Source organism: Arvicanthis niloticus, chromosome 5 (genome assembly GCF_011762505.2).
Source record: "Arvicanthis niloticus isolate mArvNil1 chromosome 5, mArvNil1.pat.X, whole genome shotgun sequence".
NCBI lineage: Eukaryota > Metazoa > Chordata > Mammalia > Rodentia > Muridae > Arvicanthis > Arvicanthis niloticus.
The window spans coordinates 19683020-19697813 of record NC_047662.1 but is presented as its reverse complement, the minus strand read 5'-3'; the positions used below and the strand labels follow the sequence as shown (position 1 = coordinate 19697813).

General features: G+C 52.1%; 1 protein-coding gene across 1 annotated transcript in view; it reads left to right on the top strand.

Annotated features, from left to right (window-relative positions):
- Positions 1–9404: 9404 nt before the first annotated feature.
- The window catches only part of Runx3 (RUNX family transcription factor 3), a 59380-nt gene continuing 53990 nt past the window's right edge, over positions 9405–14794 (top strand). Inside the window, exon 1 of the mRNA XM_034502885.2 lies at positions 9405–9853. Within this exon, the coding sequence (XP_034358776.1) occupies positions 9796–9853 (58 nt within the window). The 5' untranslated portion in view covers positions 9405–9795. The remainder of the gene's footprint in view (positions 9854–14794) is intronic.

The following is a 14794-nucleotide window of genomic DNA, read 5'->3' as shown; positions in this document are numbered from 1 at the left end:
ATGTGTGTTGTTAACAAAGACTCCTTCACCACGTGTCCTTTCACGTGCTTGCTTTAGCAGAGCATCCTCTCTCCTGTGTCTGCTTCAGCGAAACATTCCTTCATGAGTCCGCCTTAGCCTTTCACACCTGTGTCCACTTTAATGAATCGTTCCTTCACATGTTTGCCCCAGCAAAACGCCATCCAACCGACTTTCCAAAGAACCCTTAAGTTTCCACTTCACTACACTGTCCTGTTCCATCCCCTACTGCTCACTCCTAGATGACTCAGAGAGCCCAACCTTCTCCCTGGTACCCTGGAACCTTCCATCACTCCTAACCTGTCTCCCAGCCAAGAGAGAGTTCTTCTAAATTGACATCAAAGTTCATCCTCTTCTGCTGAGTCCCTGGCCACAGCTCCCCGTTATCCAGGACTAAGTACAAATACTACCTCAGGAACAGCAGTAACTCCTCTCACCTTGCTTCCCCCGAGGCCACCACATTATGATTCACACCCACTGGGGGATGTCAGATAAAAGAAGTTGGCCAGCTACACTGCCCCTTCAGAGGAATAGTGGCTGGTGTTTCGGGACAGCCCAGGAAACATCTCTATTTTCATTTGCAGAATCAGGATGCCACTGGGCTCAGAGTAACTGTAAGCAGTGCCCCTCCCTCACAGCCCTCCTCTTCCCTGAGCTGGCTCTGCAAGATGCTCATTAGATTCCCCTTCTTGAGTCATTCAATTATATATTCATTCAAGAAACCCCTGTGCATGCCCACTTTGTACCAACATTGTACAACTTTGTACCCTGTACAAAGAGCTAAGGACACACTTCTGGTCCTTGGAAAACCCACAGATTGGTAAGGAAGGCCATAATATGAAATCAGAGAAGCTGAAAAGCATAGAAATGTTGAGGAGCCCAGATAAGGAAAAGTTTCTGAGGGCAGGTGCCAGGTAGTGGCAGGCCACCCACAGAGATGACTGCCGAGTCAAGGCCATAGTGTTGAGGCAGACTAGAGCATAGCATGCCCCATACTGCCTAAGACTGGAGCTACTTGTGCCAGTAAGGGGAGAGCAAGCCTTTTGGCAGGAAGCAAGATGTAGAAACGGAGGCAGGCTCTGCTGACTCCACCTACCCGACAGAGAGGTAAAGAACAAATTGCTAACATGGGAGTAAGAGGTGACATGAGAATAGAATGTGACTCCATATGAGCTGGGGGCCTAACTTGGGGCAGGGGCAGGCAGAGCTATTCACAGGAGACAGTGGGTAGAGGCGTTTTGGGAGCTGAGGTCTTTGCTCATCTAACAGACCTCTGAAGAGAAGATCTGGCATTTCCACACATCCTAGTCATTCCTCATTCAACCTCTCAAGACAGAAGAATCAGAATGTCTCTAGACTCACTACAATAGTGCAGGGACAGAGAAGGAGGTAGAGAATCCTCAAAGCACAGAGAAAACCCAACTTCAAGCATTATTTCTATACCCAGCCAAACTATCAGGGAAGAAGCTCTAAATTCAGGTCCTATGCACCGTTTCTAAAGAATATTCTGGAAACAAACACACACACACACACACACACACACACACACACACACACAGAAAGAAAGAGAGACAGAGACAGACACACACCAAGAGACAAAGACAGAGAGTGACAGACAGACAGACAGACAGACAGACAGTGTCCCTTATAGTCCACAAGATCCAGGAACATTGTTTGTAAGCCAGGCTGTCTTTCAAATGGGATTGAGAAATCTCAGACGTGAACCTAGTGGATTTTGTTTTGTTTTGTTTTGTTTTTAACAGGGTCTCACTGTAGTCCTGGCTGGCCTGGGATTCACTATGTAGACCAGGCTGTCCTCAAGCTCACAGAGATCTGCCTGCTTCCCTGACAATGTGGCATTCGGAAGTGAGAAGACAGTGATGAAGACACACATAACAGTAAATTCCTGCCCATCACACATGGAGGCATCCTGCCTTGTCCTGAGGAGGCTCTCAGGCTGGAGTACCTGATCCCTGGGGAGAACTACAAGAACGGCCTGAGAACAAACATTCCCAGAGCAATGCTCAGTGATGGCTCTGGGAAACGGTGGGTACATGCCCCACTCCCTTGCCTCCAGGAACAGCTCTTTGTTGTGTTCCACAAGGTCCTCACCTGGCTTGAGGTCTGGGCGGGGCAGAGCTGGCTGCCTTCCCTTGCCTAGATCCCTTCCCACTTCCTCCTTCTCCTGCCAGCAAAGATGGAGACCTCCCAGACATACTCCTTACGTCTTCTGAGACTCCATCTCTGCCTTTATGGAGACCCAAACTAAGACAACAGTGCTGCCCCTGAGTGCATGTGCACAGCAAGTCACTTATGGGACATGACGTTAGCTGTGTGACCTAGGGAAAAATCTCTTCTCCTCTGTGCCTGGCTCCCTTAAGTGTTAGCCATACCTGTAGCCTCCCTGGCCAGCCTCTCATCCCACAGCACTGCCTCTTCTTCACAGAGGCTCCGAGCGGAGCGTCCATGTGAGTGAGCACACACAAGGTTGGGGAAGCCACAGGCCTGGCTGGGAGTTGATCTTCTCATGTCCTGGAAGGCCGCTGGGATTCCTGGGATGCTAGCTCAGTGGCATGCGCCATGCCCATCCATTTCCCAACCACATAATGACAGCCCCTCTCTTTTTGCCTGGGTCAGCAAATTTGCCGGCCAGCGTACCCCTGCAAACCAAGCTATTATGACTGAAAGGGGAAGGAGGGGGGAGAGGAGAAAGGCTTCTCCTCAGGCCCAGGCCCTCAAATGGAAAGGAAGTTGGGGCTGGGATCTGGGAACGGAACATTCAGAAAAGCTTTAGGTGCTGGGTGAGGGGTGAGATGGGGGCGGGGTCCCAGCTACTGTGGTTCCAACGTGGACTTCACCACCGAGAGTCTCAGCTGTGCAGCAGAAGGCCAGCTTCTTTATGTCTCTGAGCTTTACATCCTTCTCAGTAACATGGAAGAGGAAAGGTAGTAATCCGCTCCCCACACGCATTTGTTAGAATTAGCGGCAGTCACAGCTCTATAAAGCACCCATAAGGACAGCGGTCCTGGGGCTCCCACAGGTCTGAATCATTAGCCAGGTTCCCTGAGCCTGAAATAAGTCAGGTAACGGTATTACAGATTCTCTGGGCTCAAATGCTGCCTCCGGTTCCGCTGCTCTGAACCCGGACTCGTGACAACCTGTGATGCTCAGTCCTTTATCTGTGGGCAGGATTGTTACCAGATCTGGGGGACTGACTTATGTGGGGCCCTTAGAAGCTCCCTAGGCTCGTGGAAAATTTTATTCAAGGGTAAGGTCAGACGTCATGGTAGCTCTTACTTCAGCTTCACAGTGAGAGCATATCCCTGCCTCAAACCAACGTTCAGGGAAAGGGAGTGGACAGGAGCCGAGGCCAAGAGCCTGTAGGGTTAGGCTCCTCATGAGGGGAAGCTCGTCCCTGTCGCCACACCTGTGAGTAGGGGTGCCTTCTTTGCCCACTTTAAGCCAGGTATGAGCTCCTTGAAGCCTTCCCTCACAGAAGCAAAGACCTGGCAAAGTTCACTGATGTAAAAATACATCATTTTACCCAAAGACCCAGAGGAAAGCCAGGTTACAAGCAAGTTACTTCATTTAAAGTTTCTTTCTTCCTTCTAGGGCATCCAATCAGAAAAAAGCTCTGAGCAGGCCTCCCAGGCCTTGAAGGAGTACAGGGGGGCGGTTCTCCCTGACCAGCATCACAGGCATGAGGGCCTGAGCCCAGACTGGTCCCTCTAGCATCCAGATCTGCCTGGAACAGGCTGTTGAATCTAGGGGACCTTAGGAGTTGTCACAACAGAGACTGAGGGAGCTGTGGGAGGGAGAGCGCACTGAGGAGTCAGCCTCACCCCCCTCCCACCTGTTCTTCCTCTATACACATGCATGTGAACACACATATATATATACACCCACACTCATAGCTCTCCGGCCATTCCTGAGCAGGGGGCTTATCCTGGCCCAGAACCCACTGCTCTGTTCTGAGAGTTCGTCACCTCCTCAGCCTTCAAGACCTAGAAGAATCATTTACAGTATCCTGGGCACAGGTGACGACATTGACCTGACAGCCCTACCCAACAGCTGCTGCATGGTCAACACTGAGCCAGGGTGGAGGTGGGGCAGAGCTGAGGGTAGGGGCAGAGCTGGGGGTGGGGGTGGGACAGAGCCGGGGGTCCGGGGGCAGTGCTGAAGGTAGGAACAGAGCCAGGGGTCCAGGGGCAGAGCCGGGGGTGAGGTGGGGCAGAGCCGGGGGTGGGGTGCCGAATACTGATTTTCTGACATGATCTGGGTTCCTCATTCTTTCTTTGGAACTTTAGGGAGAGAAGAGTTGAGAAGTCCCTTGGGGACATGGCATGGGCTGGAGGCCAAACACTGGTTCAAACCACTGTCACTAGAGATGCACGAAGCCCTCACCTCTGTAAGCTCTAGTTTACTTCCTGTGTGAGGGGCGTCAGGCTGGGGAACAGGGGATGGGGTGTTCATGCTGAAGGGCATGGGTAGGGATGTGAGGGGCAGCATCCATCACCCACAGTAGCAAGGCTGTACCCTCGCCTGGCTATGGAGTAGCAATGTGGCCCAGCCAGTGCAGGTCCCGGGGTGTCTGCTCCTCAGAGATCCTACCCCTGTTGGATCAGAGCTTTAGGCTGAGATCTATGGCTGAAAGGTCTTGAGGGCGAGAGAGGCTGTGGGGAAACTTCTTCCTTAAGAAATAGCTGGAAGTTTACCCTCTCTGGCACTCTGAGCTGTCACAGGTGACATCTGACTTCCCTGGGATGGCAGTGAAGGGTCTCTCAAGGCAGGAAGGTGGGGGAGGGAAGGGTTTGGCTTTGAGGGGGGCAACGCAGACAACTTTTCAAAACAACAGGAAAGAGAGGCAAGGGTGGGTGGGGAGTGACAGCCCAGAATGCAGGCAGTGTTCTCTGGGCTGGGATCGCAACCCTGCTTGACCTGAGAGACAATGGCCTCCAACATGGCTCTTTACCTTTGTCCCTCCGTGGAAAGCAGCAGTAAGGACAAAGGACAATAAAGTCAAGTGGCCAGGGAGGAGAAGTCCCCAGAGTCCCTCTCAGAGATAACTCGAGAAAAGTCTCTGGATATGCAACATGCACTGGACGAGTCAGGCCCTCAACTCCCTGTCTCTCAGCCAGGCCTAGCTAGCCCGGTCCCCAGGAGGGCTGTGCTCTGTAATGGATGGCACCAGCCACCTCTGGGGAAAGCACTTATCTGCCCTGGACACTAGCAGAGCCCTCTGACCAACCGGCTACCAAACATTACATGGCACCCTCCTCTCTTGCGCACGGGCTTTCTGGTGGAAACAATCTGAACTCGGGTCCAGGGCTCAGCTCAAACCTGTGGCTGACCGGTTCCAGCTGCTGCACAAAGCACAGGAGGCCAGGGCGTGGTATTGGCTCCTCTGATTCCTCTTTTTCTGCCTGAAAGTGAGGCCAGATGCTGTGGGCTGGGAGAGAGGGAGGAGCCAAGAGCTTAGAGAAGGGTCACCTTTGAGAACTGTTGAGAACCTGAGTGACAGGACTCCCAGATCACAGAAGCCCAGCCTCTGTCAGGTTTGGGAACAATTTCATTTCCAGCCCCAGGTACTGCTGGGAAGCACCTATGTTTTCATGTCACCCTGTGGGTGGGGGAGCACCCTCACTCCCAGTGACCCCTGAGCGTGACTTGGGTGTCTCCAAACTCAGCCACACTCTTGGTGACAGAGCATCAGTAGCTAAGGTGCAGGTTCCCCTCCACTTGGTCCTCAGGCCAAGATTTCTGCCCTTTTTCTTTGCTGCAAGAGACCTCTCCGGCTTGGCCGAGTTTTTTTTGTTTGTGTGTGTGTGTGTGTGTGTGTGTGTGTGTGTTCCTGCATCTTGCCAGCCAGCCCTAGGTCCACCACAGGACTGCTTCCAAGGGAATGGTCTCATTGCCGCCTTCCATGTATGTATTCTTGGCGCCCACAGTGTCATCCTGCCTCACTCATCCCTGGTTCCTTTTGCTTCTGCTTGGCTCTCCTGTTGATGGAGGTCACAGCTCTCTCTGTGTGCTCACCCTCCATCTTCCTCTTTCCCTGGACTGGATTCGAATGGGATGCTATCAGTCCCAGTGGTCTGACGCCTAACACTAGACTCTGATTTTGGTAAAATTAGGTTGAGTATTTCAAAAGATAAAGGCAAGCAGCTAAAAGAAATATTGAAGCTGAGACGGGTGCCCCAGGCCTGACAACCCAGATACTCAGGAGGCTGAAGCAGGAAAGTTACAAATTTGAGGCCAGCCTGAGCTACCTAGTAAAATTTTTATCTCAAAAACAAAACAAGGTGATATAAACTAAAACAAAAATGAATCAATAAACCGATAAAGTTAAAGGCTCTAAGATGCTATTTTATAATTGCCTTTTATTTGCAGATACAATTGTTGTGATTCTCTTCATTTTTATTGTTGAAATGACGTAATAATATTTTAGCACACTGTAAGAGAAAATCGGGCTGTCTCATGCACGCCGGGAGTACGGCTGTGAGCACCGGCTTAGTCAGTAGTCTGTCCAGAGAGCAGGGGGGCTGCATTCAATTCCTAGAACCCATGTTAAAAAAAATACAATGCTTAGCGTGGTGGTGCTCATTGCAATCCTACAGCTGAGAAGGACCAGCAGGATCCCGGAGGCCACTAGCCAGCCAGTCTAGATCACTTGATGTGCTCCAGGCTCTGAGGAACAACATCCCGAGTTAACCTCTGCCCTCTCCAGGCACAGGAGTACACACGCATACATGCAGGAACACAAAAGTACACACAGACCTACGTGCATACAAATACACACAATGGAAGGAAGGAGGGAGGGAGAGAGGGAGAGAGGAAGGGGGAAAGGAGGGAAGGGGGAAGGAAGAGAGGAAAGAAGAGAAGAAGGGACAGAGGGAGGGAGTTGGGAACTCCAACAATGAGCCAGTTCTATTCATGGGTTTTTCTCACTGGCTCCTCCTACTGCATGGGGGAGGTACTACAGTTGGCCCCATAGCCGAGGAAACCAGGCTCAGGAGAGTGAGGCCTGCGAGATCTCACAGCAACCTAGAAGCAAATGCAGGTTTCAGGAACAGCTAGTTCTAGCCTCTACATGTTCCCCCATGCTCAAGGCAGCCTGCGTGTGGAAATTAGAAGTCTCTCAAGGGGAAGGTGGCTGAGGACCTTGCCTGGATTCACCAGTATCGGCTGCCTTGTAGAACAACAGCTCAGACCCCCTGATCCCCTACAGAAGCCCTTAGGCTCCCTCCAGTTCCTGGACCTAGGCTCAGTTCCCAGAAAGGGGGAGCCCCTCAAGGTGATCAAGTGACAAGAGCTTGGGGGGGCCACACATAGATGTGGAAAAACCAGTGGGGTGGGGTGAGAAATTAGAAAGTAGAGGGGGCGGTGTTGGCACAGTGGAAACAGCCTGTTGCTGGGAGTGGGAGCCGGGTCCCAGTGACTCACTGGAGGGGTGCTTGGATGAGTCTGCCTACCTGGGGTGGGGGGCTCAGTTTCCATTTCTAGAAAAGGGGGTCTTCCTGCTGTGTTGTTTTCTACTCTGTCTTACATTGCCTGCACCAGACTCCTCCAAAGTCCCCTGAGCAGATGTCACCTCCACCGCTGACCCTGACACCCAGGGCCAGGCTGGGCCGGCTGACTCGGCCACTGTGCTGCTGGAGTAGCCTTCCCCCTACACTATGCTGGTTCCTTGCCCGGCTTACTCATAACAGAGCCGTGTTGCGTCATGGAGACTCCACCAAGGAAACCAGTGTGTGCCAAACCCTCAACCAGCAGGGCTCCTCCAACCAAGGTGTCATCCCCATTTTACAGGAATACAAACTGAGTCCCAGGGAAGGGAAGTGGAAGGCCCCAGTGCCTAGCAGTTTTGGGACCTGAAAGTGTCTCCAGAGCCCTTCAGCTACCTTCACCAGCCAGAACTCAAATTCCCTCTGACCTCAGCAGTACGGAAGACCAAACCCAAGCTTCAGACAGAGCACTTCTTTCTGAAAAAAGATTCAGGTTAACTGAGAGACAGAAAAGTTCAGGGCCTTAATAAGCCTCTTCTCCCTAAGTGTTAGACCTGAGTCAAGGCTGGTACTGGGACCTGGCCCCTGGCTCGGGCTTTCTGGGTGCCCAGGCTGAAGAGTGCCTGTCTGTGGTCTGAAGAAAGCTTAAAAGACAGTGAAGGCCGTTATGGTGTCTTGACTGAGACCTGGGTAGGAGAGCTGACGGTGGAAGTTATAAGCTCGCTCTAGAAGGCTGTGAGAGAGATCTTGGGTTGTCTTCATGGCCTTGGCCTCTGTGGTGTGGTCAGTGAACTGGGAGGGAAGACCTCTTGAGGGAAACAGGAAAAGCCACCCTCCCTTTGCGCCTCACCTGACAGGTTTCTGAGATAACAGAAGCAGAGTGGGGGATCTTCCCTGTCTTTTGAGCCTTTCTGAGCTTCAGTACACTTGACAGAGGGCCTGTCCTATGCAAAGGCCCTGAGTCAGGAAGCTCAGGGTGTCTGCCTGCAACACCCCAAGGACATCCAAAGGCTCTGGACCAGTGAGTGAGCTCAGGCCTCAGGCTCCAGCAGGGAAGAAGGGCGGTCCTAGGTCCCAGCATGGCCATGCCACAGCTTTCCCAAGCAAGCCCTTTCTTGGTGGGCAGGCCACAGCAGCTGTACTTCATGTGTTTCCAATTTGTACATAAATCCCAACTCCCATAAAACCCCCTGAAGTGCCACCCAGCCACATATGTGGACGCCTCTGCCTGGCAGTGTGGTGACGGGCATGGCAGGGTGTCAGCCGCAGCCCAGGGCAGTGACAGCCATGGGGAGGGGTCCTCCACCCTCTGGGGAAACCAAGCTTTGGCTCCTGGGGGAGAGTCAGCCAGACCAGCACTGCCTTTCATTATGATGGGGTCTCCTGGGCCACTGCAAACCACAGCCCGCTGCCCACTCAGCAGCTCCCAGCTCTGCTTCCCGGGTTCCACGAGGAGGCCAGATCCACAAACAGAAACCCTACCCTTTCTCTCTCTTTTTATTCTTTTCCTTTCAGCCTCCAAAGGAGGAGGGGGGTGTAGCCACAAGATCTTCTAAAGAGTCATGACATCACAGCCCAGGTGACAGTCGCCTAGCCAATGGACCTAGGCCGAGAGCTGGCTTCTTGCATCCTGTGATGTGAGGTTGGGTTGACACTGGGAAGGTCTGGTCCCTCAACCACAGAACCACAAGGCCAGGCCCTCGCCGCCTCCAGGGCCCTGCGAGGAGCTGGTTGGCTCCTCGTGTCCCCACCCCCTGGCCACCCTGGCCCCCACCACAGCCTGGGCTCTGTGGAGGGTGAACTTCGTTCATTCATTCATTTATCTGGGCTGCTGAGTCTGGTCTTGCTGCTGCAGCCCCGGGCTCCTCCGCCCTGGCTGCCCAGACCCCCTTCCCACCATTTAATGATACTCTGCACAGAGTGCTGTTGAAAATTTGTGGCTAGACATTCCTGTGGGACTGAGAAGCCAAATTCTTGGGTACAAACCGAAACTTTCTTTCCTTGGAGATTTTCTTCTCTCTCGCCCACAGACACTCTCGCGTTCTTTCCCCATTTTTTTCTTTCTTTCTTTCTTTCTTTCTTTTTTTTCTTTTTAGTAGCAGCAGGGGGAGAAAAAAAGAAACCAAACATTAAAAAAAAAAAAAAGGCAACACCTCCCCTTTTTTATTTTCGAAAGCAAGTTGAAAAAAAATATATAACAAAACAGCAGCCAACCAAGTGGGTCCGAACCCAACCCCCTGAGGCCGAGCCCTTGCCTCTGTCCGCATAGGCTATGGCTTCCAACAGCATCTTCGACTCCTTCCCCAACTATACGCCAACCTTCATACGAGGTGAGTGCCGGTGGTGGGGCTCTGCTTGGCTCTCCCAAGTGGAAAGCTGTAATGTTCTTAGACCGTGACCCTCTAATCCGCTGGTCACCTCAGTGACTAGCCTCTGAGAACGCAAGTGGGGAGAGGGATTGGTGGCCTCCGTGGCCTCCTGGTATGAGCGTCGTGGCGTGATTTGATTCTCGGCTGGTCGAGTGTATGACCACCTATAGACCTCAGAGGGTTCTGGGATGGAGAAAGCAAGGCAAGAACGTGGCCCTCCGGTTCCTGCCTCCCCCACGGGGCACCGGGGATAATCTGCCCATACCAGGGCTCAAACAGACAGAGGTCAGATGTATCTGGGAGGCCCATGGGAGGCAAGCAGATCAAGGGATGCATCCTGCCCTAAAGATCTTGAGGATTAGCCCAGCATCCTCTGTGCACTCCTAGGGCAGTGGGGACAAAAGGTGGAGAAAGAACCCACGGGCCTCTTTGAAAATCTGCTCAACACAGGCAGATACTGTGGGAGACCCTGTCCCTGGAAAGTCTGAAGTATTGGCCACAGAGGAAGGTGTTTGGGGTGGCTTTTGTCTCTATTCATGGCACAGAAGGACCCAAAATTCTGAGCTATGTCTCTCGGGAAGGATGGGGCCAAGATGTCTGATGAGGGACTTCTGATTTAGGCTGAACCCTAGAGAGACCTGCCCTGCCTGTGGCCTTTGAGGTACGCTGGCTTCTCATACCTCAGCCACTTTCCTACTCCTTAGCAGGATCCCACAGGGCTGTCACCTGAGATCAGGGGACCCTGGTCCCCAAGCTTCAGCCACACAGCTGTGCCAATCTCGACAAATAACCTGATACAGGTCACGAGCGTCTCTGCCTCCAACGTGTTCCCTCCAGCTGTGGTGTTCTGTTGTCTGAGCTGTGCGGGGGGCGGGCGGGTGGAGGGGACACATTACTTTGAGCTGTTCTAAGGGACTAAGCTCCTCTGGAGAATATTCTAGAATTCTAGGGTTGGGAGACAGTGCCTTCTTTGAATTGAAGTAGCCAGATAAGATCTAGATGCCTGCCGTGGCCAGCTGTGACTACGGCAGTGCCCAGCACTTGGTTCTAGAGGGTTCGGGTCTGTGTGGCAAGAACTTGTCTAAGAAGAAGCTGCATCACTTTCCTGATGACCTTGGAAGCCTGAGGCAGGTTGTGCACTTAGATGGTGGTTGAGTCACGAGAGAAGGAAGGGATGCTCCCTCCAAACCCGGCTGTGACTGGTGATAAACGGTTGCTCTGGGTGCTGTAACTTCCAGCCACTGCTGTTGTACTATGTACGCACCCTTTGTAGTCTTCGGTATTAGTTCAACGCGGTTGCTTAGTTTATAAAAACCATTTGCCTTCCATGAGCAAGATGGAGAAGCTGAACTTGAAACAAAGAAGCCATAGAAGACAGGGCTAGCTAGTGCCAGCTGCCTTAGATGGGAGTCCTGACCCAAAGCCTCAGAGGTGGCAGCTGGAGTCAAGAGGACAAAGAAGGGACCATAGCAGCTCTGGCCCAAGAAGAAAAAGGTCACTTGGCAAAGAGGCTGGTCTCTGGTCAGCAGGTGGAAGGTATCTGAGAGGCTGGAGTCACTGGGCAGCCTGGAGATCCCAAAGAGATATCCTGCCCTTGTCTGGTATCTCTCTCCTTGCTCAGCTCTCTAATTCAGAACCCCCCCCCCCCCCCCCCACAGCTCCAGCCTCAGGTTCCCCTGTAGCCACACACCATCCTGGACTCTCAGGAAACCCATAACGCCTCAAATTGCACTATTAAAGACAAAACATATTCAAAAGGATTTTGGAAGGCACCAGAGCTAAGAGAACAGTCTCCAGTATATTAAGGCCAGCTTGTGAATTGTGACCTCGGGCCTTTCTGGAGACACCTGAGTGACAGCGGCCCTCCCTGTGGATCGAAAATCTAGTGTCACTCGGGGTGGGGGAGTGCTGACGATAGATATAAAGGGTCATCTGCCATGACCCTCCAGACCGAACACAACCTGTGGTTTCCGTTAGTGACACCGTCATGGTGGAAAACAGATGCTAAATGCTGTTTCAAGGTTCCTAACAGAGGGGAAATTGTCATTATTTCCAGCCGGGGTCACAGATCCCCAGATTTCTGCTTGGGTCATGAACCCCAGCACCACTGGGCTCACACATGCTGACTCTCAGGATCCACCACCACCTGTGGGGGTGTTGCAGCCTCTTCACTTCCCCGTCCTGCCTCCTCCAAACGCAGACCCCGCTCACTCCCTCAGCAAGGCCCTCAACCCCACTCTCAGAGAGTCTAAAAATCCATGTTCCAGCTTCCTGTCTCAGACTGTGGAATCAGTGTGTGTTGGGTTTGGGTCTGGAAATTCACCCACTCAGACTACCAATGCCCGTGTCCTGTGTGACTCCAAGCAAGGCACTTGATGTCTCTGAGTGCTACTCCTTTATGGTAAAAGAGGACATGTGAGTTAGAGTTGGGGCTCTAAGAACAGGCTGACTCCAACCCCTGTGTGTTCCTGCCCTGACACAGGGTGGGTCCCCTGCACTGTCAGGGAGCCCTGAGGCCCCCAGACCAGAGGAGAATAACTTCATCTCTGTTTTCTCTGGTATCTGTCTCTCCATGCCCTCTCTGCCTCTGGGCATCAATGACCAACTGACATGTGAGGCCTCTGGAAGCAACAGGGGACAGACAACTGGGCCTTCTCACAGTCAGGGTTTGCATGGAACTTTCCAGAAGCTGCTGAGGCCACCCTTCATGCTTTCTCAATCCTGCCCTTGAATCAGGCCCTTCACTGGGCCCAGGATACCCCATGGTTTTGTTTTGTTTTGTTTTTTTTTGTTTTTTGAGGAAAGGACCCTACCCTGCAACAGAGGCCAAGGAGTTAATGGTGGGGCCAAGCAACCATCTTAAGCTCTGTTGGGGGCCAGCAACCCAAGGCCTTTCTTAGCGTTAAGGCAGCTCCAAGCTGCAGGTACCCAGCACATTCACAGGCAGAGCCTCTCTCCCAAACACACAGATGGCAAGAGAGGCCTTTGGGGTGGGGGTTGGGATCTGAAGAGCTGCACAGTACTACTTGCATGCAAATTTAGGGGTACCCTGTACAGAGACAGCTTTGCTAATTCAGCCATTCCACAAAAGCTTGCCAAGTGTAGGCTCTGGGGCTGGACTTTCTAATTGAAGCCTATATGCTATCTCTCCTAGCTCACCTAGGGAGGTCCCTTCACCACCCTGTACCTCAGTTTCCCTTTCTGCTGGGGATGGTGGCATCATCAATCTTCTGGGGTTATGGACAAAACCTGATGAGCAGAGGGCCCCGCTCAGAGCCTGGGGTCTATGGGCAGCCCAGACATCAGGGAGAAATGGGAACCAGACTCTCAGGCTTGGGCATTCCTGTGTGGTAGCCGGGTGCTGACAAAATGGGTCAGGTCATGTCTGGTCTAAATTGCCTGACTTGGATGGCACCGGATAGGGAAGAAGCCAGACACAGGTCTCCGTCCTTGCTGAAACTTTAGCCTGCAGTTTGCAACAGGGAGATCTGGGGAGATTTAGCACCCATATTCTCAAAGCCCAAGGAATCCCCCAGTGACAGCCCACCCTGGTGGTTGCTCACCCTGAGCATTTGACCCCACAGCCTTCCCCTTTACTGAGCTTGGGGGGAGATGACTGACCGCCAGTCTTTCCCCACCCACCATGGCGCCGTGTCTACCAGGCCTCTTTGATGGAGGCTCCTAAGGCCTCCCTACAAACCATCTCCTCAAACCACCCTGTCTGTCTCACTCCACCCCCTAGACTGGAAAGAAGTTCCTAGTAGCCCCTCACTGCCCACAGGGTCTGGGTGTGTGTGAGCTGGCCCCACACAGTGGGACTGTGTGTCCAGGCCCCATCCACACCCACTACGGCCAACCGGCGGCCCCTGGCGGCCCTGCAGGTCAGATAGTGGACCCATTGATGGCAGGGACTTGAAGTAGCCACATCAAAGCTGAGGCTTGCTTGGTTACCTGAAGGGGAGGGGCCTGAAAACATGACCTTCCAGAAGACTCTGTGGGACAAGAGAGTAATGACTGAGAAGAAAGTCTAGCATCTAGCAGACCTGGCCTTTTGAGAGGTGGGGAGACAACCCTGAACTTGGGGTTCAGAACAGCATCTGGAGCACCAGCTCTTAACCCCAACTCCTAGGAACCTGCCATTGGTTCTCTTTTTTAAATTTTTTAAAATAAATTTTTTTTTTAAAAATCGACAGATGCATATATTATATTTGGAGCATTTTCCTCCGCATCCCCCCTCCCTCTCCCTGCCTGCCCCTCCTCCTCCACTTGGTCCTCTGGCCCCCTGGACAGTTTCACTTCTACTTTTTTGTCATATATACATACATCACTTTAGGTATCTATATAAAGTCTAGGACCCACAAATGAGAGAAAACATACTACTTAAATTTCTGAAGCTGACTTATTTTGCTTAGTGTGATTGTCTGTGTCTGCTTCATTTTCTTGCATGTGATGGGTTCACATTCTTAAGAATTAAAAAATTCATTTTATAGATACACACACACACACACGTATATGTATACACACACACACACGGATGAGCATATACACTTTCTCTTGTCCTTTATTGCTGCACTGAGATTCCTTTGAGTGACCACTCAGGAGTAGTATAACTGGATTGTGTGGAAATTCTATTTGTAGGGTTGCTTGTTTATTTGTTGTTTGAGATGGAGTCTCATTATGCAGTCATGGCTACCCTGGAACTTGCTATGTAGACAAGACTGGCTTCAAACTAAAGAGATCTGCCTGCTTCTGTCTCCAAACTCCTGGGAGTACATTGTGCATCTTTGTCAAAATCCCATGGCTATAGCTGCACAGGCCACACTTACCCGTCTATTCTAACTGATGGATGTACCTGTCTGGTTTTGTGCCATCCGAAGACTTGTGCTTAGTGAGTAGTGTGTG